Source organism: Silurus aristotelis (genome assembly GCF_946808225.1).
Source record: "Silurus aristotelis genome assembly, chromosome: 26".
Taxonomy (NCBI): Eukaryota; Metazoa; Chordata; class Actinopteri; order Siluriformes; family Siluridae; genus Silurus; species Silurus aristotelis.
Window position 1 is genome coordinate 13302220 of NC_139599.1, and position 27023 is coordinate 13329242.

Consider the following 27023-nt stretch of genomic DNA (forward strand, 5'->3'; position numbering starts at 1 on the left):
CTGGGCCCTTGAGCGAGGCTCTGAACTACTCAACTGCTCAGTATATATAGTAAACAGGATCATTGTCAAATGGCAAGTTTCTTCTGGTTAAGTTTCCTACATTACCCAAAATGTTGCGTTGCAAATTGCTTCATCGATCAATAGATAGCAGCCAATATCAATTACAAAATATCTAATGTGTTTAACGGTGGATTTTTCATTTCTGTCCTGTTTAAGCTTATTTTCAGCTTCCAAAGTTTCACCAACACAGAAAGATATGAAATATGTAAAACCTGAAAAGCCGATCTCAGAGTCCAGGCTTTGTCAATAGACCAAACATAACACTATCTTGGTGTATGTTTGGTATGAGCCAGTAAAAAGTTTCCCACTCCAGTTACAGCTTTCTGATTGGTTGAATTCAGCTCTCTCTAGTACATGACTAATAAAATGTCTGACAAATCAACAGCATGAGAGCAAATCTCAATGCTATAATCTCATCATGGCACATGAGCTGGGGAAAGAGTGAGAAATTTCCCCCCATCATGATTAGGGACTGGGCTTTTTCAGTTTCAGAGCAGTCAGACGCTTTATTTTTAGAGTCGCTATAAAAAAATAAACCGAGGGCATGAAAAGTGCTCGCTTCTGATTGGCTGGAAGTTCTACGTTTGCTTTTTCTTTCCCCCTTGAACACATTCTCGAATCTGATTAGTCAAGTGTTGAATAAAATGGGATGTAACCATGGCAACAAGAACGGAAATTCTGTTCAAACGGTTCTAATGTGACAGTAAAGAAAAACACGGTTCTGTCAGATGAAAGTTTTTCACTGAACAATAAATGTTTAGAGCTTTACCTTTTTTTTTTTTTTTTTTTTTTAAATCTTATCTAGATGAAAACCTCAAGTTGCGGTAAGTGCCCAGAGCATCAAGAAACCTATCTGGCTTATCTAATATGTAAAGTATCTCACAAAAGCAGAGGTGGCAAAAGTACACACATCCTTCACTTAAGAGAAAGTACAGATACTCATGTTTTAAAAGACTCCGGTAAAAGTTGAAGTACTGACTAAACTTTTTTACTCAAGTTAAAGTAAAGAAGTTTGGGCTCTGACATGTACTTAAGAAAAAGGTAGCCATTACTACTACCTGTGTCACGATGCTGTCAATCAATTAAAATATTTAATTTTAAAAATGTTTACCTACTCTAAAATGTACCATAAATGAATATTTTGTTTTTAATACTCTAATCAACATGGCAATGGAGGAATATGGATGCTTTATGCACATGTATGTTTATTATTAGTGAAACTAAACTTAACATAGAGAATGAACACAAAATATTCTTTTAAATGTTTAAGTAATTATAGTTTTTTCAATTACGTGAATCATCAGGACAACAAACGGAACTTTTTCTATGTTTCCACACGGACGGTTAATGAGGTGATACCGGAGAAACTATACCTCTTATAACTGCCATAAAGATTACATCATCAGAGAATAATCATAGACAGACATTTCGAGGTTTTTTTATTCATATATTTATTATGTTTGTAAGGCGAGTATTCAAAGAGATTCAGGTTGTTTTATTTGTGTTTGTGAAACGAGATGACAGAGACGGCAGAGAGCGCCCCCTGTCTGTTTTCTTTATTTTAGAAAAAAAGCGCAGCGTTTTGTTGTTATTATGAGTTACAAATAAAATGAGACCCTTTACAGATTCGAATAATGTATTGCTATTATCTGTACGATTTAAAAGACAGTGTAATTGAACGTGGTTTTGGTATTATGAAGAAAAAAAAGCCACAAAACGCGCCGTGCGTTTGTCGACCCCATCAGGTTAATTGCCCAATGTGTGCATCATGGCGGATTTCAGGGCTGATTTGAGACTTCAGTGAAATAAATGTTTAATTATTACAGTTATTTTTGGCTGAAGTTTATTTATTTTATATCTGAATAAAGAAATAACTTCATGAATAAAATGTTGAGCTGAAGGTTTTATTTTCGTCTCATTTCTATATATTTATGTTTTTATAAAAATGGTCGACGAGAAATGCGTGCTGCATTAATCGGGCGTTAATAAAATCTGTGCCATTAAAATTAATTTTTCGCATGCATATATATATATATATATATATATATATATATATATATATATATATATATATATATATATATATATATATATATTACTACAAAACAAAATTTCATTTTTTGTTATCTAATGAATGTATCTGAACATCCACCATATAGAACACAAGCAGAGAAAAGATGATGACTGAAAACAGACATTCTTCATCACCTGATCACCATGTTCACGTCGCTGACTCCCTCTGTCTCATCCACGTTATCCCCAGACTTCTTGTTGCTTTCTGCCTTGCTGATTTTTTAGCTTCATAAACTAGTCTACATCTATGGTGTGTGAGAGCCAGGAAATGATACACCAGTGATAGATAGAAAAAGCCACGCAATGACAGGAAATAGGTTGATGGGCTAAAATCGGTGTGCAATGAGAAGATCATGTCACCAAATAGATTCAAACTAAAGTAACAAGTCTGGTTTAAAATTGTAAGAAGTAGAAAGTACAGGTATTTGTGTAAAAATGTAATGTACTGATACTAGTAATATTTTGTGTGAGCACCACTGTTATCTGGCCCTGCCTAAATCCTCCTGGCGATGAAATTCACCAGAGCTGCACAGGTTGTTGCTGGGATCCTCTTTCACGCCTCCATAATAAAATCACAGAGCTGCTGGATGTTAGACACACCTCCCACCTGCAGATGTCCCTACAGGTACTCAAAAGGGTTCAGGTCTGGAGACATACTTGGCCACTCCATCACCCTCACCTTCAGCAAGGCAGTTTCATCTTAGGGGAGTTTGTGGTTGTTACTTTGTTAAACTGCTGTCTGGCACAGTTTCTGAAGCGGGGCATCATGTTCTGCTTCAGAATGTCACAGTACATGTTGGAATCCTCAATGAATCGCAGCTCCCCAGTACCAGCAGCACTCATGTAGCCCCAGACCATGATGCTACCACCACCATGCTTGACTGTAGGCAAGAAACAATTTTCTTGGTTCTCCTCACCAGGACGTCACCACACATGCTGGACACCATCTAAGCAAAACAAGTTTATCTTAGTCTGAAGACCATCAGACCACAGGACATGGTTCCAGTAATTCATGCTCTTGGACAGGTTGTCTTTAGCAAACTGTTTGCAGGCTTTCTTGTAAGGCAGCTTTAGAAGAGGCTTCTTCTAGGACTACGGCAATGCAAACCGACTTGTTGCAGTGTGCGGCCTACGGTCTTATAAACTTCTTTGATGGACCTGTTCTGAGTGGAACCAATCTTGGAAAACTTCTGTATGACCAGTTTCAGGGTGTTACCGATCTTCTTATAGCCTCAGCACAACTGTAGTTCTCGAATCCTCAGAGAGTTCTTTGCCATGAGGTACCATGTTGAACATCCAGTGGTCAATATGAGAGAATTGTACTCAAATTTTTATATGGTTACATGACATACAGATGTTATCACTTAGGGTGTACTCACTTTTGCTGTCAGTTAATTAAACAATAATGTCTGTATGCTGATTTATTATGGACAGTAAATATGTACTGCTACACATTGACTACTCTAAAATATATCCAAGTTTAATTTCTATTGTTCCTTCACCATGTCTCCACCTTGTGTCACTTTTAGAAACTGCAACAGACAAAACTATGACCACGTGCCTATTATTGTTTTGGTTCCCTTTTGCTGCCAAAACCAGAAGCTCGTCTGTGCCTCGGCCGCCCAGAACCCTGTCGCCGGTTCACCGTTGTTCCTTCCTTGGACCACCTTTGATAGATACTGCCCACTGCAGACTGGGAACATCCCACAAGAGCTGCATTTTTGGAGATGCTCCAACACAATTTGTCCCTCAAACTCGCTCAAATCCTTACTCTCACCCATTTTTCCTGCTTCTAAAACATCAACAAAAAGTTCACTTGTTGCCTAATATATACCTTCAACTAACAGATGCCATGATGAAGAGATAATCAGTGCTATTTACTTTACCGCTCATAATATCATATCATAACGTTATGCCTGGTCAGTGTAACCATAATCTACACATGAATCATTGGGATGTTGCTTATTTATATTTTAAAGCACTTAAATCAATACAAAGCGCCATGTAGATGCATTGTGTACATAAGGGTTAAAAATCAATGTGGCATCCCGGGAGAATAATCAACAGAAATCATGTTTAAGAAATCAAAACACATGATAAAGCTATTTTCAATTGCAAGTTTTCAAATCTAATACACTAATACGCAGGTGCATCATGGAATTCATTCTAATTTTTGTGTGTCTGGATCCAAACTAATAAAATAACAAACCTTGACCTTGAGACATTGATTAAAGCATAATGAGCTCGTTATGCAAAGAAAAAGGCTGCAAACAAACACAAGGATTTGACCTCAAGCACATGTGGAATGATTTGTGCTCTATCTCAGACCACCAAGGTGAGAAAAAAGTGCAATTGGGTGACTATCTGCCTCGCTGAACACCTTCTATGTTCGGTTTGATGCAAGCAACACCTTTTCTGCAGAGGAAAAAAAAAAAAACAGGTGGACTGCTTCAGCTGCTCGCTAACCATCTTTGTGCCTGACGTGATCTTGATGATGGAGACACATGACTGTGCTTTTAAAGCATGCACCAGCGGTGGACTGAAGCAGCAGGCTGAGGAACTGATTCTACCAAATAAAATGTAATCCATAGATTTCAACTTTTTTGCCTCAATGACCTCACACAAAGCTTAAAGTCACTCGTCGGACACGTCTGGCATTATTGGGCATGTCAGGATATTTATAAAGGCACTACTACCACTGTCACGCTCTATTTTTATACTCTATATGTCTTCTAGTGACATCATTCCTTTCCACTCTTCTCCTGTATTGATCTAATGATCGTTTTAACATACAGTTGCTGTACGTTACTGTAGATTTGCACCAGACTATTTGTCGCATGAGCAGAGTGCGACCTCTGGTGTTCAAACAGTGAAACATCCTTAAAGATCCCTACAAGAATGCAGTACAAATTAAAACATTTCTTTTATTGCGTCATTACGCATCATTAGACCAGCAGAATGATGCGTTTTTTTTTTTTTTTTAGTTATATAATAAATTATAAAGTAAATTATTACTTTACTGTGATTAGTCAGTAGGTGTTTTGTGATTGGTCTAAATAACGCTCCAATTTCTCTGTACCAATGAAAAGCTGCATGTTTTCCTTTTGGATTTTGAAAATAGGCTGATTAAGGAATGCTGTCATTGTTTCATGGACGATGAAGTACTGTTCGTCAGTAAGTGTGGAAAAAAACAACAATGACGACTAAAGCTGAGCTTTAAACTTGCAGCGATTGAGTTTTAAAATCACACACAGTTTCTGTCTGCTGGAGTTGAAATGCCACTGATGAACTGCTTTTAACCGTTAGAATGTGATGAAAGTCAGTAGGAGTAAGACAGAGAACATGTGTGTGAACGAGAGGGAGGGGGTGGAGTGGTGCGGTTGCAGGGAGAAGAGGTGGAGAAGGTGGAGGAGTTACCTGGGATCAACAGTGCAAAGTAATGGAGAGTGTGTTAGAGAAGTGAAGAAAAGAGTGCAGGCAGGGTGGAGTGGGTGGAAAAGAGTGATAGCAGGAGTGATTTGTGATAGAAGAGTATCTGTGAGAGTGAAAGGGAAAGTTTATAGACTGTGGTGAGACCTGAGATGTTGTATTGATTAGAGACAGTGGCATTGAGTAAAAGACAGGAGGTGGAGCTGGAGGTAGCAGAGCTGAAGATGTTGAGGTTTTTGTTGGGAGTGACGACGATGGACAGGATTAGAAATGAGTTTATTAGAGGGACAGCGCATGTAGGACGTTTTAGAGACAAGGTGAGGGAGGTGAGATTGAGATGGTTTGGACATGTCCTGAGGAGGGACATGGGGTATATCAGTAGGAGAATGCTGAGGATGGAGCCACCAGGAAGGAGGAAAAGAGGAAGACCAAGGAAAAGAGGAAGACCATCCACATTATGGATGTGGTGAAGGAAGACATGCAGGTAGTCAGGTTGAAAGAGGCAGATGTAGAGGACAGGGGGGGTATGGAGACGGATGATCCGCTGTGGCGACTCATAGAAGAAGCCGGAAGAAGAAGAAGAAGCCGGAAGAAGAAGAAGAAGAAGAAGAATGTGGTAACTCTGTTCAGCATCATATCAACTCTTTCTTACAACAACATGCTTATTTGGTACATAAGTAGTGTATATCAGTCAGACCTGGTGGATTTGTGATCCTAATCCTATGTTATTGGAGTACAAAGAATATTATATTGATTATATTAAGTCTGTTAAATGCATTTCTATAGTGTCAATACTTACTTTGGGATTTCTCTAAATAAGTCTTGTGAAGGTCTTTGAGGAGCTGCTCAGCAACAGCAGGCAAACAGGAAGCCATTTTCTGCTGAAATATAACAGGACATTATATAATTTTGTTTATTACTAAATTATTAGTTATAAATCATTAGTAAATGTTCCTACCTCGAAAAACGCACACAAAGTTCCTCTCTTTACACCGACATGTCGAGAAATACTGTCTGACCTGAAAACTGTGTCCCAATCGGATAGTCTAATCTAGTGCACTACTTGTCGCGCGCTAGTCACTACTGCAGCAGGATATACATATAGACTCCCAAGTGTCCCTACGTAGAAAATAAGAAACCATTTGGGATTGAGCCAAACGAACAGAACGCTAATAACACGTTACCACACATACGGATACATGGAGTTAGCCTGTTAGCACGTAAACTGCCATGTTAGATTGCAGATTAAAACTACATGGATTATAGCTGTCAATTATTACAAATATAATTTTGCATTAAAATACAAGTATTTTATTAACAAACAAGCGAATTTCCCGCGTAACGAAACAAACTTCATCAGGAGGACGCGGAAATAGCAAGAGAAGGATGACGGGATTTGTAGTCCAATCGTATGCTATTTAGGGAAATGTAGGATTCTTTATCAGTATTTCTATTATTTATTAATCGCTTAATTTTGAGCGATAAATAAATAATATAAATACTTATTAATACAATACACTATCATAATTAATTAATATAATCTGTTAAGGCGAGAGGACAGTAGTTTACAGATTTAGAGTCAGTGGGTAACTGCGCCATCTTGTGGACATCCTTAAAACTAATAATTTTTACCTTCGAAAAAAGTCAATGAAAAAATATTATTTAAAAAAGTAAAGCTATAATTTTAACGAGTATAATCGATATGTAATTATAAAATAAAATAAAATAAATTACTAGGTATATATTGCTTTTTGTGTTTTAATTAAATACCCTTGACAAACATCACCTCCGGGTTGATATTAAACGCAGGGCTGAAAGATTGACTTCAACTGAGGTATTTATTGGAAAGAAAATTTGTAGTAAAAAAATTAAACTTTATATATATATATATATATATATATATATATATATATATATATATATATATATATATATATATATAAACTTGAAATGAACTTGAAAAGAAATGAAATGGAAAATAAAGATACACGTGTTTTACTGTCGAAACACTATACGAAAATTTTTTTACAAAAAATAAAACAAGCAAACAAACAAACACAAAAAACGTTTATAATATAACTTTGTGCAAAACTGGGAACATAATAAAACAAAAAAAAAAACATTTATCTTCTATAGAAAAACTTTTTTTTTTAATATATATTAAAATATTTCTATATAAAAAAAAAAAACTTCGTTTGAAAGTTTGAAATGTTTGTCAGAACAGAACATCTGGAGGTTTCACATGCTGACTTCGGAGTCGGTCTGAACGGACACCTCGTTCACGAGCTTCAGGTGCCGCGATCCCGTCTCGGGCGCGCTCCCGCAGGGTTGAGTGTACGCGCGCAGGGGGCAGTAGTGTCGTGTGTGCGCCGTGTCCCCGGTGGCGCCACAGATCGGACACACGTAGTTTCTAAGTATGGGACAGACCACGCGGCCGTTGCGCGCCTTCAGTCGGTGGCTCATGTAGATCTCCGCGCTCTCTCCGTTTTGCTTGCAGAAGCCGCACACCACCTTCTCTCTTTCCGACCTCGTGCCCGCGCTGTCCTGCGAACTCCACGACGCCCGCCGCGCGCCGCCACGTGACGCTCCCGCGCGCTGATCAGCGCGCTCCCCGAGGTCCGGCCACGCGCCCTCCGGGGAAGACCGGACGTCCACGGCGACGTCGCCCGCGCGCGCCATCCGCGCCACCATGGCTCGGAGACCCAGATAGTCGTTCCACACGTGGAAGTCCTCGGATGGACTGTCTCGCATCGCGAAGCTCCGCTGCGTCATGTCTCGGGCGGTGCGTAAACGTTGGCGAGCGCGCGCTTGCCCGTACTTATACACACGACCTTGCAACAGTGTAACGCCGACTGTCTCGCGCGCGCGCTTTCATTATGCCCAGGTATTACAGGTAACCTTTGGGTCACCTTGAGGGATGTCTTAAGCATTCAGGAGATGATGCTCGTCCCAATTATTGCATGCACAAGTGCGTAATTGGCGCTCGTAATAATTACATAATAACAACAACAATAACAACATCAGCACGTGCATCTTCAGTTCCTGTGAGGTCAGACAGATTCAAAAAAGGTCCCGACTGGGTCACGGTGTCTTCTCAGACTGCATGTCTGCCAGTGGACTGAACTACAACATTGTATCACAAAACTATGCGTGAGCTGGGTTTACGTCTGTGTATAGGATGGTTGGGGGTTTTGTGTGTGTGTGTGTGTGTGTGTGTGTGTGTGTGTGTGTGTGTGTGTGTGTGTGTGGTGAGGGTTAGTATAGCTTTTTGATATGCAATCTAATGCTAATACAAAACAGCATTATATTGTTCATGTGCACATCCAGTAGAACAGTAGACGTTTTATTGAGCATCAGTAGCTGGTTGTTGCTGGTTAGAGAAATCCAAGTAGGTGGGTTGAAGGAAGACATTGATCGTGCTAAATGAAATGTTTAGTGATCCGTATCGGTCGGTACGGCCACATTGAAGCCACAAGCGGATATCACAGGTGCATTGTGGGTACAAGAGAAAAGGACATCAGTACATGTGCTGGACGTTCAGCGTAGACTTTCTATAAACCGTGAGCTTGAGCTTCAACTTCTGCCAGAAGCATAAGGACACAAATCACACGTTTCCATCCTGAGCCCAGTCAATAGGTGGAGAAGTCCAGGAACAAGACGATAATGTAGAACTCGTATTGTGACGCTAAGATGAGGCTTCGTGGATGCAGATTTGAAAATTTCCAAACAACGGTTATAAACAACTGCTTATAAATCCTTGCAGTTGTGGGTGTGAAATGGGATTTTTGTTTGTTTGTTTTTTTTTTGTTTTTTTTTACATTCTGGATTGATCCATCCATCCATTGATCAATTCATCTACTACAAATGATCATAAACAGGAGCCTGAGGATCTGTGAAAATCGGAGGCACGAGGGACCCATGGCAGACAGGGTTCCAACCCATTACAGGTCCCAATCGCAAATAAACACCAACACACACTTTTTAGACCAAGGAGGAAACCAGAGGAAACACCCTCCCAAAACACAAGGTAATTCCAAGATTTACCATGAACCCCAAAAGACCCACATTTGTATGAACGCTAAATAATATTAGTCATAAAAACGTATCATATAAAGTCATAAGTCAAGATCCCGATTATTTTTTACAAGTTAATTAATTAATTGATTGATTGATTAATGATAAAAGCAGTCTGCTCTAACGATGTTTCTTTAAGCACAGGTATAAAAGCTTTGTAACTCGACACGTCACTAATAACTTGTGTGCAGAATAGCGGTTTTCCTGAAGAATTCCTGCTCCTTCTGAAACGCGTGCAAGTGTATGAGAAAACCGTGTGTCCCAGTGTGCATGTGATACATTTTAATCTGAGGATTGAATCAAATACTGATTCTGGTATCTGTAACTTTATATTGTTTTGTTTTTTTAAATCAGAGTATACAAAAATACCCTGATGATGACCTTAGACCCTAGACCTTGACCTTAGACCTTGGTTATTTGAACGAGATGCCGACATTCCCAATTTAACACTGTCCCACAGCAGCTTCACAGCAATAAATCCATTACAGATCATATCTTACATCATAAATTATTCCCTATAATTTTGTCCCTAATGAGCGAGACAGTGGCAAAAGTCGGCAGTGAAAAACTCTTGGTACGAGGAAGAAACCTCGAGAGGAACCAGACTCAATGTGGATGACACCAAACGTCCATCATTGGGTGAGCAACCAATGGAGACTTAAATGCAAAACCAAGCCATTAAACTATAAATTGCTCAGTCGGAGTCGGAGTCAGTCGGGCACTCCGGCTTCCCAACATCTCTGTTATACGTGAAGGATGTATTTCACTGTACACTTGACAAAAATATCATTTTTCTTCTATATGAAAGGTTCAGTTGTAGCAGATCTCAAAAGGTAGAAAGGAAGGTTCCATGATGCTACAGAATATTAATGATGAGTAGGTTGGTCATTTCAGTATCAGTATATAGAGGTACCACATTATTGGGAAAAATTATACATCGATATTAAACATAAAACCCGAAACGAGAGAAATTTTTGAAATCGATATATTCATTGATATGAATCTTGACATGAAAGACAACAAAAGCACTCACTGAGCTGTACACTTTTATTTATTATTACTAAAAAAACAAACAAAAAATAAAACTTTCACGTCGACAATCATCCTTAGCGAGAAACGTGACATATGTAATATCTTTACAGCGGGAAAAAAAAGTAAGTAAAATACAATATTAAAAAACATCGTCAAGGAGTTTCAGATATTGAACAGTGCTGATCAGGAGAACGTCACTGGTAGAGTTGCGGCGTTTCTTTTTTCCGATCATGGAATCGGGGTTAAAAAAAAAAAAGAAAAGAAAAGAGCGATAAAAGAGAGGAAATTTGCCTCTCGTGTCCGTCTCGATACTTCGGGTCGGACAAGCAGGAGATGCGAAAGGATCCGTGTGTATCCGCGGATAGATCCGAAAATCAGGTCGATTCAATGTTTATTTAAAGAAGTAAATCTGCTAAAAAATAAAATGTCACCAAAAAAACCTTCAAACTATGATGTATTGGACTGTACAGGCACACGTATAGACTATATTTATAATAAATAAGGATCTTGGCCTTTGGAATGGTCAGGAAACGTCTGCTTTTCTACACAGAATAAAATATGACCAGCCAAGGACAGAGTTCCCATTGAAGCCTCAGCTTGGAGGACAAAAAAAACCAAACGCAAGGACGCAGACACACACACACACACACTCACTCACACATACATACATAAACGCACGCTCGCGGTGTTCAGACGTGTGCAAAAGCCGAAAAAGGAAACTGTTAAACAAATAATATATGTAGGAAATGCAGATATGGTGTGTGTGTGTGTGTGTGTGTGTGTGTGTGTGTGTGTGTGTGTGTGTGTGGATGCTTTCTGTAATGCCTCAATAATAAAAACTGGAAAAGAAAAAGGAAAAGCAGAGTTGGAACACACCAGACTTCTGCACCGACGTCACTGAACTGGGCTGGCAAACTCCCCACGTTCAAAAACCAGTCGTCTTCCTCCATTTCCAGCTCTCCGTCCGGCGCAGGGTGGGTGTGGCCTCTGCTCGGTCTGCCGCTCATGCACACGATGACGACAGGAGGGATGGAGGGAGGTGTACGGAATGTTCCGGGGTGTCCCCTTGCACGAGTTTGGATTCTGTACAGGAAATCGATAATGGTGTTTTGGAGGGAATGGGTGGAAGTGTCTGTGCTTGGAGGAGGGGAGGGGAAAGGGGGAGTTAAACGTCCGTGGAGAAATAGAGCGTGTTCCTCTTCAGCTCGGCGAAGGAGATGGGAGGATGCTGTAGGTAGTAGAGCAACACCTGGACCTGGGGGATAGAGAAGACAAGAGTCATCGCATGAAGACGAAAATGGAACGTCTCGACGTTACTCACAATCCTGTCTGATTATTTGCACGTGCGGAGCAGCGGCGCTTTATTACTTCCTGTTTACCCTTTTTTACGTTTAGTGTCTTACCGTTCCGCATTTAGTCCCCGTTTGCTCTTATAATAACCTCCACTCTTCTATGTTCCACTAGATTTTGTGCTCATTCAGCTACAGGGGTGTTAGTAAAGTCAGGCACTGATGTATTCCAGTGTTCCGAATGACCCCGAAGGTGTTCAGTAGGTAAAATCTTCCACTCCGGTCCAGGTACATCATATCTACATGGAGCTCTCTTTGTGCACAGATGCATTGTCATGCTGGATCAAGTTTGGGTCTCCTAGTTTAAATGAAGGGAAAATATAAAGACACCTTATACAACTGTGTGCCTTAAATGGAACAGTCGGATGTCCCAATACATTTGGTCAGACAGTGAGCCTGGCTCAAAATAAGCAGAACGTCTTGAGAAGGTCATGAGTTCAAATCCCAGCATCATCAAACTGATACTGCTTAAACAAGGTCCTTAATCATGCTCAGCAAAATTACTGCTCAGTTGTAAGTCGCTCTGCCAAATACCATAAAAGAGAATGCTGCATGAAAAGATCTGGGGGCAAAAAAGTTATCGTTTGTTACAGCACTCATTTGCTACTTAATGTCCTGGAAATCTTCTAAACTGGTTTGCTATTTCTTGTAGTTCACAGGATGGCCACTAGAGGCCACTGTAACAATACTAACATGGTCCTATTCATTCGAGTTGGAAAATCTGAGCACATAGAGACCACGTCTATGAGGTTTTATGTTTTATGTTTGTTTGTGTGTGTGTGTGTGTGTGTGTGTGTGTGTGTGTGTGTGTGTGTGTGTGTGTGTGTGTGTGTGTGTGTGTGTGTGTGTGAGAGAGAGAGATCATTTTTATAGCCCAACCAAACAATTCATGTATAAAACCTGGCAAATGAAAGCACAGCTCTAATGCCACGAAGAACACGTGAACACAGCAGACAAAAAGAAAAATCGCAAATTCGATAAAAACCCAAAGCCAGGACGTGACAAAATTAAATCACACCTATGTTTCCTGTCATGATCAAGAAGTTTGCTGAGCCTTTGTAAAAATCAAAAAAATTTTTTTACCCCAATATATTTATACTGTATATAAACTAGGAGCGTAACGATACACAGAATCCACGGTTCGGAGCGTAGGGGGGAAGAAATGCACATTTATATACTAAAAACTATTTTAAATAAAATGCCTGCTGGTTTAAATAACTAATTTATTTTAAAAGGATATATTTGATGATAATTTATAAAAAATGAATTAAAATAAAACAAAATGAATGCAATACAGTTGTTTTTATACTGATTAAATTTGTGCAAATTAAATCATTAAATAGAAAGAAAAATTTAATTCAGTAGTTTACATTTGTTAGACCCCATTTTGCTAATACAGACGTGTATGTAAGTGTGTGCGTGCGCGTGTGTGAATAAACGTCTTTATTCCTTCCATCCTTCATTTATTTACTCCTTCGATATGTGGAATTGTCATGATTTTCTCCTTTTAAGAGAAATTCTTGAAACTGGACACAAAACTCTAAAGAATCTATAGCGTTAGCCGCTAGTCACTTCCTGGTTAGCGGCTAACGCTGATGCAGTGGATTCTTCAGCGTTTTAATGCTTGTGCAAAACAAATCTTATTTCCGGTACGGAGTGAGTATCCACAGTGACACTGCACTAACTCTAGTTTCTTTCTTTATTCCCCATGCCATTGTTGTGTATGTTTTCGAGTTTAATAGTAATAATAATAATAAATGCGTTCAAAGTGTAAGGCGGAGACTAAAACTCGCCGTATGCCACTTTCTTGAGGGAATTCAGATTTAAACTGTTTTGCATGTGAAAAAAATTGCATTTAGTACACGAGTACTGTTAAACCCCTACTGTATACACACCTGGCAGACCTCCAGCACTCTTCCAAAAAACCCAAATACAGCTGTGGGATTATTTAGACCTCTGGACCAAGACAGAATCACCAGCAGCATGGGAGCGACGAGCAAAACACACACACAAGCACAAGGCCACAGAAGACCACACGGGAAAAGTAACCCCTTTTAGGCATATGGCTATAACATATACGTGTGGCATTCTGGGAAAACCCTTCCGATGCTGTGCAACTGATATTTTTGTACTTTATTGTAGTCTGAAATATGAAAATTCCTAAATGGAAAGGTTTGCTGGTATTTTAATGACGAGGAAAAATAATAATAGGAACATTATAGCCATAATAAATCATAGTACTTTGGATACTTAAGTACATTTGAAGGCAAATTCTTATGTACTTTTACTTTTTAGTATTATTTTACCTCGTGTATCTCCACGTTAACTCGGGTCTTTGGTTTGTGTACTTCGTACTACCACCACTGTTTTTATTACACAGGACAAGCGGCTTTGCAGCTCTGACGGTGTTTTAAATATTATTTTAAAAAAAAACTTTGCTAGTGTGTGTGTGTGTGGTGTGTTCTTACCTGTGCCATGACATCATGGGACCAGATATCAGAGGCCAGTGTGAGGTGGGGTTTGTTGCTTTCGGATTCAGACGGTCTCAGGAGCGTAGGGCCGAACACCGTGGCCAGGTTGTGCAGCGACATTTTATTCACTGGTTCCTTCTCCGCCACCCTGCTCAACAAAAAAAATATCGGCAATGTTATTTCCATATCCTAACACGAAAGCCAGAAGCAGTTTGGGGAATTTCGAAACTCTGGGGTAAATCGTTTTTTTTAATGGACATGCCAGACGTCGTAAAAATTGAGTCTGATCGCAACCCCTTTAGGGATGACACGCTTTAGATCGTTCCACCTGCATCCAAACACTTCATCATAGATTATAGGATGAATATGAGCAAATTCTTTAGGTATTACAAACACTGTATATCACAGCTACACTTTATATACTGTCTGGGCAAAAGTATTGGGACACCCAAGCTTTTCCAGCCAGATGTGCTTCTTTCCCTCGAACTGTTACCACAAAGTTGGAAGCGCACAAATATATAGAATACGTCTTTGGATGAAGTGCATCATGAAGATATGCTTTAAGTGGATCAGAGTGGAAGATCTTCAGTGGGCTGCTACAGAGCTCTGACTTCATCCCAGGCCTCTTCGCATCACCTACACCAGCACCTGACTTTGGCTGAATGATAACAGTATGAGTGTATGAGTGTGTTGTACCTCTTAAGGTGCTCCAGTAAGGTGAGAAAGGTGATGAGGTTGGGGTCGGGTAGAGAGCGCAGCAGGTGCATCATGCAGTTCTCCTTGGCTGCGGGATCAGACAGAGCTGCGAAAACACACACGGACACGTCAATATCCACACTCTCCACACAGACTCCTCCCCCCTCCCATCCCATAACATCCCACCTAACCTAACCTCTGACTTCTGGCCTCTACAAAGTGCCCACTTCCTCAAGAATCTACACCAGATGCCATATTACATTAAGAGGCAATCTGTTAGATGGATCCTGGGAGGGGAAACTGAAAGGGGGGTGGAAAGAGGTGAAAGGTCATACCGATGCCCTCCATGAAGGCTGGGTAGAGACGGTCAGTGAGCAGTGGCTCGGGCAGCTCTCGGAAGTAGAGCTTGAGCGTTCCGGCGATGGCGTTGATGTCCATGTCACTCAACATCACAAGGATGTCTTTGGTGTCTGAGAAAAAAATAGTTAAGTACAATGAATACTTGTTATAACTCTGAATGATGGGTTATTCTCAGCTCTCTGTTATTGTGCGTGTGTGTGTGTTATAAGGACAGCTGGAGCAGGTCAGCCCTCCCTTTTGGCCTTTCCCACAACTCGGCTACTTTTAGACATGTTTATGAAGTCAAACAAGACAGAGACGGGAAAGGGGGGAGGGTTTGGGGGTTATGTGAGATTTGTACAAATACGACGGACAGAAGTAATCTCAACCTGATTATGAGTTATTACAAATGTTCTTCACTCAATGGGGGGGGGGGGTGTTAAGGAATACTGACAGCTCAGCAAATTCACACAGCACACAGCTGATCCAGAGTGTAACAATTCACACAGAGGGAGTCTTACTGGAGTCGAACGCCGCCTTGAGCGCCTGAATATCGGTGGCCACGCCGGAGATGCGGTAGATCCCAACCTCGTCGATCCCCCTCTTCTCCACCTCTTCGATACACTGACGGACGATGTAAGGCACCTTGGAGCGCTCGCGTCTGATTCAACACACACACAAACACAGAAACGTCTTCATTACAAATTTCAAGACTAGGATAAGCAATAGCGAAAGAACCCCCCAAGCAGGAGCGCTTTTGCTCATCTTACACCACAGCATTTAGCCAGTATATACAGGTAGTCCCCGAGTTACGATAAAGAGATGTGTTCCGGTGACCCCGTCGTAAAGGAAAATATGGTAAGTCAAAAACAACAAGGCCTGGTCTACCCAGGAGTCTGAAAGAATGGTGATCAGTACGGACATCGACCAGGCACAAATATCTCTTCAACATAGCACCTCATATCACCCTCCCCAGACAGACAGACAGACAGACAGACAGACAGACAGACAGATAGCAAGATAGATAGATAGACAGACAAACATGGACAGACAGACAGACAGACACACATGGACAGACAGACGAACATGGACAGACAGACAGACAGACACACATGGACAGACAGACGAACATGGACAGCCAGAGAGACAAACAGGCAGTCAGAAAGACGAACATGGACAGACAGAGGAACATAGACAGACAGACAGACAGACAGACAGACAGACTCATGGACTTTTCCACTGCACCTGAATACCCCCTAACACACTCACACCAAAGCACAAAATGTATGAAGTCAGGATTTCAGACCGAAATGTGAAGCTGCTGTGCACTTGCTTCACGCTGTGCAGGACCTTGTAATCATGTGGAAATAACTTGATGTGCCACGCGCTCCTGTCTTTCCTCTCGTCCTATAACTTTTCTATTATCACAGTAGGTTTCAGGATAATTGCGTTTGTCAGGCGTGTCAGATTCCTGCAGCCTGCAGCTTTCTCTGTTAGCTTTTCAGTCTTTTAGCTTTCTGCTCCCTTCTCCGTTTTTTTAGTTTTTTCTTTCTAAAAACTGATGACTACCATCACATTATCACATGTATTAAAGTGGGGGAATCAACAACTATCTGCAAAAACGGAGAGTTTGGAATCGGGGAGGAAAAAGCATCGGGGCTTACTTTGTGACGACGCTGATTTTGACCCCGAACACGCCGCTCTGCTTCTTCGAAGGCGTCCTCTTTAAACTCAGGTCCCGACTCGTGAACTTCATCGAGAACTCGACTTTGATCTGAGCACAGGAGGCAAAAAAGAAGGACAAAGGAGACGAAAGTCAGAATTAAAAGGAGGGATTCATAAAAGGCGTAAAGAAAATAAAAAAGGCATTGGCAATAGGTGAAAACACGTACCCCGTTCATCTCAATCACGTCCACGTGCCAGTTCTTAGACTGCACAGTCTGTGGGTCCAACTGCAAAAAAAAAAAAAAAGAATAAATAAATAAATTAAATAAATACATCCATTTAAATTCTATAAATACATAAATAAATAAATGGGAAGAGTCTTCGAGACCACAACAGATTTTTCTTTATAGTTTGTTGAATTTTAACAATCATTCTACAAATAATTAATATACACTATATGGCCAAAAGTATTGGGACACCGGACTTTTCCCAGCCATATGTGCTTGGAGTCGCACAATTCTACAGGATGTCTCTGAGTTCGCCATGGAAATTTCCAGAGTATGTCTATAAAAAAAAATATGTCCCTGGGAAGCCAACGAGCTGATAAGATTTTCTTTCCCTCTCTATTATTAGATTTTAGAGCTGTAATCTTCAAATGAAGTTACTTTACTGCAGAACTAACTGCAATAGGTTGGACGCACATCTGTGGGCAGTGCTGGCTGAAGTTTTACGAGTTACAGATGTGGTCATGACATGGCATTCTCGTACAACTGAGAAAGTGCTATATTTCAAATGCAGCACTATAAACTTTACATTAAACCAAAACAATACAAACACACTTGTGTAATTACGCTTAAGATATTTATGTGAATGTAAAATTTGTGGGACTCCTGTCTCATGTCATATTTTTTGTCCTCGTTATCAGATCAGATCCGAACCGAAGCTGTGCTCGATCCATTAACATATAACTATCAGATACGCATGCTCTGGAATTCACCCAGTTGCCCACACTCGTTTTTCATGCTGTTCTGGTAAAACACATGTCAGACATGATGGATGATAGGAACGAGAATGCACCATTCGTCTTAAAATACCCTGTCTATTAAACCTAAAGTTATGACATCATCACAGGACTCATATCTAACTACAAGATACCGTGTCTACATTTACATATGGTTTTGTCCTGACTATATACTTGATCACCTAATTATTTACCAATGAAGGCTGTGTTTAGACAAAGTCCTGTGTAGAACATGAAGGTTTTGAATGCATTAGGGGTTAAATGGAAATTTTTTGAGAAGTTTTTTGGTTAACAAAGAACGTAAGTAAATATGCAGCACTGAATCTATCTGCCAATAAGATCCATCCCTCTATCCACTCTGTCCAATACATCCATCAAATCAGCCCAATCTAATCAACCGTCCAATCATTCGCTTAAATCCACCCAAATAGTCTTCGCCTCTATATAATCTGTCCGATACAACCATCCATCTGTCTAATCATTTCATTTGATTCTTTCAAAAATCAATGCCTCCGTTTAATTTGTCCAATATGTGAATCCAATTCAGTCCATCCATGTACTCATCCACCCATCCACTTTTAGATCCCAAAAGTCCAATCTGTTTATTACTTCCATTCAATCCATTAAATTCATGTAATCATCCACCCATTCGATCTGTCTAATCCAGCCATCCGAAATTCTATGCCTCCATCCAATCCTTTATACATTCTATATAATATATTCATGCTGTCTAATTCATCCATCCAATCAAATCCATCCAACCTGTCTAATCTTTCCATTCAATGCCCATCCTTCCATCCATTCTGTCCAGTACAATCATCCAGTCCAATAAATTTGTGTAACCAACCATCCATCCATCGGCAATCATCCATCAGATATGTCAAATCAGACACAGTCAAACGTCTATCCATCATAAGATCAAGTACACATTCATAAGGACATTTGTATTTAAGCTGAATTTAACTTTTTTTTTTTTTTAATATTAAACACTTCAGAAAAGCGTCCCCCAACCTTTTTCAGAGATGGTCTACTGAGTGTGTTTGCAGAGAATTGTGCACTCAGCATTTCAATTGATCCCAAAGGTCTTCAATAGGGTTGATTTCAAAGAGATTTTCCACTCCACCAGTGTAAACCGTATCTTTAAAAAGCTGTCTTTGTGTACAGAGGCATTGTCATGCTGGAACAGGTTTGGGGCTCCTAGTTCATGTAAAGAGAAAATTCTATGGTACCACATCCAAAGACATCCTGTACATTTGAGCACCTCCGATTTTGGAGTTTGAGGAAGAACCACACATGGCTGGAAAAGTCAGCTGACCCAATACTTTCTGTCCCTCTGGTGTAACTGAGTGCATGGCTTTTGCGTTATGGTCTTGTTGGGAAAGCAAGCTGGTATGGTCTCATAATTAATGTTTATTTGTGTTTCGATAAACAGTGCCTGGTGATAATTAGTGTTCTCCACAAGACTCTGGGAAGCACATGGTTTCAAGTCAGGACTTGGTGGTCCAGAGAGCCCTCTCAACAACACTACCTACTCAGCACTTACTGTGTGTTGTTTCTGACACGATCAAGCCAAAACATCACTACTTAAGCATTATCCTGTAATGTAGCTAAATGATAGCCCCCTCCCCCCCATACACACACACACACACACACACACACACACACACACACACACACACACGAGGAAATTGCAGGAGTGCATATTCCAACCCGGTGATTTAAAAAAAAAAAAAACTTACAAAGGAATGCACAGTGTGGGAAAGCCGAATTTCTTGGGAGATATGAAACCACAAACTGCATGCCTTGGGAATTTATTTATACAGCGTTCACAATCGATTCGGGTAAAAATGCTCGGAAAAAAAATGCTTCCCTTTGAAGCAATGAGCAAAGCAATTCCATCGAATTTTAGAGTTGGCTTCACAGCGATGCCCGGTGTTTCAGACTAGTTTTACTTGTATACGATTTATTTCTTTGCATTAGTGTGGGACAGAAACAAACAAAACCCTAAGTGTAAAATATATATATATTATAATTCCCTCCACTCACCAGGGAAGATGTTTTACTAGACTTTGCTTGTGGAGATTTGTGCTTATTTAGACACAAGGGTGTTAGTAAAGTCAGGTGCTGATGTAGGTGAGGTAAGGTGAGGAGGCCTGAGGTGCAGTCAGCGTTTCCCATTCTTCCCAAAGGTGTTAAATAGTGTTAAGGTCAGAGCTCTACAGCAGGAGATCTTTCACTCCAAACCATCTACACCATATCTTCTAGGAGTTTGTTCTGTGCACTCCCATGAAGGGTCTCTTAGTTCAAGCGCTACTGCATCCAAAGACACCTTGCACAATTGTGCGCCTTCAGCTTTTGCGATAACACTTTGGGAAAGAACCACACGCGGCCGGGAAAGTCAGGTGCCCCAACACTTTTGTCAATATAGTGTATATTGCCTCAGCATGCACACGGTTCGGATCACATAACGTTTTTTAAGTCACGGATCGGATCATTTTTCCCTTTGAATAATGTGGGTTGAATTAAAACGCTGACTGCACCCCAGGTCACACACTCCTCACTCCGAAATCTGGTGGTACATCTTCCCAGAAGAATGGAGGTCATTATAACAGTGAATAAAGAATAAACGTGGAATGGGATGTATTTAAAAAAAGCACACATTTATAGTCAGGTGTCCACAAACGTTTGGCTGTGTAGAGTATTTTACTGGCCTTCTGTCAGACAGCTGAAGATCTGACCTCGTCCTGCTCCCGCTTCGGGGACAGAATGTGCGTTTCAAAAAGGGTTTGATACGACATCGACAATTCAAGATGTTTGCAACAAAGCAAAAAGAATGGCAGCTGTGAACCAGACACATGATACATGCGTACAGCAGTATCCGGGAACCCGGGAAAGAACAGGTGTTTAGCTGGATTTCACATACAATAACAACACCCCCTCCCCCCAATCCCTCCTCCCTCAGTGTCCACTGCTGTTCTCTATTCGTCCTTTCTCACTTGTCACTTTGTTCTGTCAGCCTGTTGCTTAGGAGCGCAGGAACAGGGTGTTCTCCAACTACTATAACCCTCTTTCAGTGTGTGCGAGTTTGAGCTTCTGTTGCTGCGAACAAAAAGCTGTGTGCGCTCAGGAAATCATTGACTCTCAATGATCACACACACTAAGCATTCTTACTGATACCAGAAGTGAGAGGAAGAATGCCAGGTACAGTCAGTGTGTGTACACACACACACACACACACACACACACATCCCAGACTTACGCTAATCACACACACCGACAACTTTATTGGTGCTAATCCGAACGGCAGGTCAGCACAATGTTCTGCATCGGTTGGAATGCAGGGTCTATTTTCTCTGGAGTCTGGAAATAAAACCAGACAAAAAAACGTACAGTGGTGTGGGATTGAGAGTATTCAATTCTCAGCTGTCTCGATGTTGGCTAGACTCGCGCTGGTACAACTGCTTTCGAGCACACGACACTGTAGTATGCGTGCGCGTGTCGTATGTCCGCATGCAGTCTGGCGCGTTTCAAACGTGGTGCAACGATATCGCATCAACTCCGGAGCAGCCCGGTCGAAGAATTTTGAACATGGTGGTGGTGTAACATGCAGCAAACGTGACGAAAGAACAACCGAACGATAAGACGGACTGACGAGAAAAGGTGCAGCGACTCAATGAACAACTTATTACAACGGCGCAAATCTACATGGAATGCAATACATGGAAAACCTTGAGGCAAATGAGCTACAACAGAAGAAAACCAACACCTCGGGTTCCACTTTTGTCCACCACAACAATATAAGGGTTCCAGTGTGGAGAAACCATTTGATGTGATTTGATGCAGATGGCAGTGTCAGAAATTGGCATCAAAAGCAGAAACCCACAGTTGAACCCAATATGCCTTGTGTTAACAGTTCAGGCTGGTGGGGGTTGTGCAATGCCGTGGGGATTTTTTTTTTCTTCCTTGTGTACGTCCCTTTCTGGCAACAATCTCCCCGGGATGCAGACGGTAACCTGAGCTTAATATCAGTGTTCTACTAAGAAGTAGTCAGGTGGTAAAATGGTGTATTTCTAATAAGGCATTTTGTAGTGGTGGTCTAGTGGTTAGGATGCGGCGCTCTCACCGCTGCGGCCTGGGTTCAATCCCCGGTCAGGGAACCAACCCCAGCCATTAGGGTTGAACAAGCCTTAGTGCCGGTCCCAACCCCGGATAAATGGGGAGGGTTGTGTTAGGAAGGGCATCCAGCGTTAAAACATGTGCCAAATCAAACATGAATCATGAATATGGACGATCTGCTGTTGCAACCCCTAATCGGAGAAGCCGAAAGAAAGAAAGTAGTAAAATCCCAAAATGATCTGACTGGAAATGGACTCATCGCAGCATTACTCATCATCCTTCTAATCATCATGATGTATTTTTTCTTTGCATGTACACAGAACTGTAAGTGTAAAGCTAAGGTCTGACAAATATATTAGCTGGGTAAACAATACTACAGCTCATATCCCTAATGGACCTGCACTGGCTCGCCGAAATAAGCGCGCGATTTGGCGCTTGCATAATGAAACCATTAGGTAATGAAGGTTGAAAAGGAGAAGAGCAGCCATGACCTCTAACCTGGAAATGAGCAAGATGAACATAAAATGAGGAAAAGCAGGCAGGTCAGATCCCGGGTCCAAACCCCCCACAGACGAGCTAATGATGCAATTTTCGAAAATTGTGTAAGTGTGTGAGCATGCCTGAGGGGGGTGCTGCGCTCTTACCGAGCCCAAAAAAGATTTATACCAGCTGTTAAAGCTGCCATTAGGGACAGTCTAGCATTTGAAACCTGCGTGGAAATGGAATATGGGATTTCATTAATGATTCCAATCCCTCTCACCTTTTAAAGTCCATGCCTAATTCTTCTTTTATACACACATATCCTTTGGCCATGAGATTTGTATGTGCTTTTGGAACTGCCCATTCCACATATAGTCCTTATTTCCTGTTATAAAGACCTCTCTCATCTGAGATTTTGGAGTCTACCTGTGGAGTTTTGTGTTTATTCGGAATCTAAGGTGTTAGTATAGTCAGGTACTGATGTAGAATGAGAAGGTCTGGGGTGTGTTCCAATTCATCCCAAAGGTGTTCGAATGGGTTGAGGTCAAAACTTAATAGCAGGAGATCTTCCACTCAATCCCATGTAATGCATATGTTCATGGATCTGGCTTTGCGTATGTATGGCTGGAAAAACCAGGTGTCTCAGTACTTTGATCCATATAGCGCACACACACACACACACACACACACACACACACACACACACACACACACACACACACACACACACACACACACACACACACCCGAGATGAATGCCAGGCTTTGACAGTCAGACGCAGTGACTTGATTCAAGAAAACAAGCACTTCAAGAGGTCATTCATAACTTGGCCAGTGTACACACACTTACACATTTAGCCTGCTTGGCCTCAAAGACCCTTTCAGAGTGAAAAGCCGAGTGGAGAATGAGGGGTGAGGAGAAAAAGGTGCGTGTCCCTGTAAGCGAAAGGGAGAAGGTCAGGCAGTGGGAGGGCAAATACAGGTTTATTTACATGGATTACTTTGAGTGAGAGGAGTGTGTGTAATAATGTGGCAGTGTGTGTGAGGCAGATTTGCCTGCATAAGCACTAATCCCTCATTACGCAAGTGTATACCGATTCCCTACTGCACACTTGAATTAGAAACATGGCTGCTTTCGGATACAATTAATAACCTGCACGGTTTTAGGACAACTTAATCTCTATCCATCAGATCTGCAGCAGTGATGCTTCTAAACAAAACAATTCCTCTAAAAAAAAATGTATTCCCTTTTACCTGCTTTGAGTGGAAGTTCAAAGGGCAATCGGAAGAGTATATATTTCAATGGCATGTCGGCATCTGAGGATATCTTCATGGTAAAAATTTAGTTACAAAAGGTACAAGAGTGGCACAGATACAAAACAAATAAACAGCAAAAGAACCGAAATCAAACAGAGAGAAATAATCCAGCGGTTGAGATTATATACAATGGTCTACATTTATATAGGATAGAAATGTTGAGACCCAAATTGGCATGTGAATGAAATGAGTGCTTTTTGGGGGCAAGACCCATTGTTAGAGGGTTCCTTTCCCATGTAACTGCTTCTAATCTGTTGATTTTTCTAACTAATTTCAGTCTAATAGGTTTAACCAATCCACTTTAATTAATCTACCCAATCTCAATTAAGTTAGTCTAACCAATGTCAGTCTAATTGAACTAACCAATCTAAGTCTACGTGTTTTAAGCAATCTTTAACTAGACCCTTGAAAGAATGAAAAAAAAAAACTATAAAAGACTGTGTTTGTAATATCAATGTAATTTATGAGAATTGACTCACACTGAATTTTTATCAGGTCAACGGATTTGCCCTTTTTTTCTCGGAAAAACTCTCGCAAAAATACCTCCAAAATTCCTGGCTGTAGTAACACACACACTTACTCACACATGCACAGTAAACCGAGATTAGGTTGAAAAACACTGGAGTATCCCTTATCGCTCAAACCCGATCTTGGGTTAGACTTGATCGAGTGCTGATGTCATGCTTTTGATGATAAGTCCAGACTGGGGATTAGTTAACGTGACGCATCTGAGATCAGGCAGGTGGTGCACAGCTACTGAGAGCTTTCCATAATCTACAAAGAGCTCTGGGGCAGTGGTGTAGAACAGATACACTCCTGACTCAGCAGCTCTGCTGCTAAGTTTACACACACACAGTCCTAAATAATGCACGTAAACTTCCTGTTCCAAGTCCTGGCTGTGTGTATCTTGTATCCCATGTGTAGAGACCTAGATTTCTATGGATGTTAACCCCCCCGACACAAACACACACCCCACACACACCTGGGAAATGAATCATACTGAAGCAGCCAAAAAAAAAAAAATACGCCGCTTCTTTCTAAGCAAAGATTAAAAAAAGGACTAGAAGTGGATTTGTAGTGCACTAGACTCTAGTGCGACTCAAAAATAAATCGGGACGCAGCTCGCAGCAGCTGTGGCAGGACTGAAAACACAACCCTACTGCTATTCGTACCCCTGTACACTGGACCTGACTGGAAACAGGTGTGTGTGTACACGTGCATGCATGCATGCATGTGTGTGTGTGTGTGTGTGTGTGTGTGTAAGCATGCACAACTGTTCCTGTGCTGAATAGCGAATGAATCTGTGCCAGTGTCAGTGACTGTGCTTCGTTAGCGCACTCCGAAGAAGCAGAGGTGACAATTAATCTGTAAGTGTCTGCCATAACCACTCCCACTGTGGCCCCCTCACCCCACCCACCCACACACCCACCCTGGGGTCAGAAGAACAAAGCCACAAAGGCAATTCATTGGTAGTATAAAGTCAAAGCGGAAAAAAAGAATGGAAAAAGAGACAGAGAGAGAAAGAGATGAAATTAGAGACAGGAAGAGAGGGAAAGACAGGCTCACTCGGCGCCACGAGCGATGAGACCCGGAAAAAGTATGACAAGTCCCAAACAACGGCTCTGTTACCACACACACACACACACACACACACACACAGTAATAGTGATGTAGAGCTGCCCTTTAAACTCTGCACACACAAAGACAGAAGCCACATGGGAGCAAATCAGGCACATATCATCATCAACAACAGTTTTTTCAATCACACACACACACACACACACACACACACACACACACACACACACACACACACACGTTAAGGCGGAAACACGGATTCGAGCACCTTTTGCCTAAGGAGTTTACTGCGGACGCGTCCCCACAGCTTGGCTCCCGTGTTGGAGTGGGTCTTGGTCGCGGGAGCTTCGTCCACGCAGCAACGCTCCTCCAAGCGCTCACACACCGAGTTCAAATTACAGTCCGTGACCATGATCTCGGTCATCCTGACCTCGCAAAAACACAAATACGCAAAAAAATAAATAAATAAATAAATAAACAAACAAGGGAAAGACTCACCCCCTAACGCCTGGGGGAGGTAAACAAAAAATAAAGGTTCCTGGCTGTAGAATATCCAAATAATTCCCACAAAAAATCACCCCTCCAAAAAAAAAAAAAAAAAACCCTAACCAAGGTTAGCTTAAAAAGCAAGCGTGAAGCCCGAGAAGTGCCAATTTCCTGCGTCTGATTGAGACGCAATCACGATTCATTCCTGGAAGAAACGTCCTGCTCGAGCTGCCTGCATCCCTCTGCTCCTCTCAGCTCTTGCGATCTGATTCTCACACACACACACACATGCAGAGAGGCAGAGAAAGGAGGAGGAGTACTGAGGGAAGGAGGGATGAGGGGAGGAGGGAGTGTGTGGAAAATAGAGAGAGTGAGAGCGAGAGAGAGAGCGAGAGCGAGAGAGAGCTGCCTTTTCGTTTCCAGGATGACAGAATAAAAGGATGTATGGATGGATGGAGGTAAAGTAAAAAAAAAAAAAAATTGACACTTTTTTTTCCCTCTGTTTCTTTTTTGCCCCTACACACACACACACACACACACACCTGTGTGTGAAGTATGCGTTTTACACGGCTCGTCGATCCCTCATCACCCTACTGACATCTCTTTCCGATTGTCCTTCTCTTCGTTTGTCTGTCACCGCTTTTTTTATTTCCTCAATCCATTCTTCCGTACATAATCCTAACATACAGCCTGCTTTTCGCTGCATTATGCATACAGGAACATACAGCCAGCCACGTTTCAGCCGAGGTTTCGTGCAATCGTTCGGCCCAAAGGGTTTTACAGGAAACCGTACGGCCAAACGTTTGTAGACACCGGACCATAAGATTCGTATGCGAT

At 41.3% G+C, this 27023-nt stretch overlaps 3 protein-coding genes across 7 annotated transcripts in view; all 3 read right to left on the reverse strand.

Moving 5' to 3' along the window:
* The window catches only part of zswim7 (zinc finger, SWIM-type containing 7), a 33653-nt gene extending 26753 nt beyond the window's left edge, over window positions 1-6900 (reverse strand). Inside the window, exons 1-3 of the mRNA XM_083532076.1 lie at window positions 6882-6900; window positions 6521-6681; window positions 6362-6443 (exon numbers count right to left, since the gene is read on the reverse strand). Of these exons, the coding sequence (XP_083388202.1) occupies window positions 6362-6437 (76 nt within the window). The 5' untranslated portion in view covers window positions 6438-6443; window positions 6521-6681; window positions 6882-6900. The remainder of the gene's footprint in view (window positions 1-6361; window positions 6444-6520; window positions 6682-6881) is intronic.
* Window positions 6901-7782: 882 nt separating this feature from the next.
* Window positions 7783-8801, reverse strand: nanos2 (nanos homolog 2). Its single transcript, XM_083532042.1, has one exon. The coding sequence runs from the start codon at window positions 8332-8334 to the stop codon at window positions 7801-7803; it is 534 nt and encodes a 177-aa protein (XP_083388168.1). The 5' UTR covers window positions 8335-8801; the 3' UTR covers window positions 7783-7800.
* Window positions 8802-10669: 1868 nt separating this feature from the next.
* abr (ABR activator of RhoGEF and GTPase) overlaps window positions 10670-27023 on the reverse strand; it is a 124662-nt gene continuing 108308 nt past the window's right edge. For 4 of the 5 annotated variants that reach the window (XM_083531763.1, XM_083531764.1, XM_083531765.1 and 1 more), the window contains 7 exons: window positions 17416-17475; window positions 17188-17297; window positions 16045-16184; window positions 15520-15654; window positions 15185-15290; window positions 14486-14636; window positions 10670-11923 (listed from right to left, as the gene is read on the reverse strand). In XM_083531763.1, the coding sequence (XP_083387889.1) occupies window positions 11834-11923; window positions 14486-14636; window positions 15185-15290; window positions 15520-15654; window positions 16045-16184; window positions 17188-17297; window positions 17416-17475 (792 nt within the window). In that variant the 3' untranslated portion in view covers window positions 10670-11833. Of the gene's footprint in view, window positions 11924-14485; window positions 14637-15184; window positions 15291-15519; window positions 15655-16044; window positions 16185-17187; window positions 17298-17415; window positions 17476-25968; window positions 26460-27023 lie in introns of those variants that run through there. The other variant, XM_083531767.1, reaches the window with a different exon arrangement.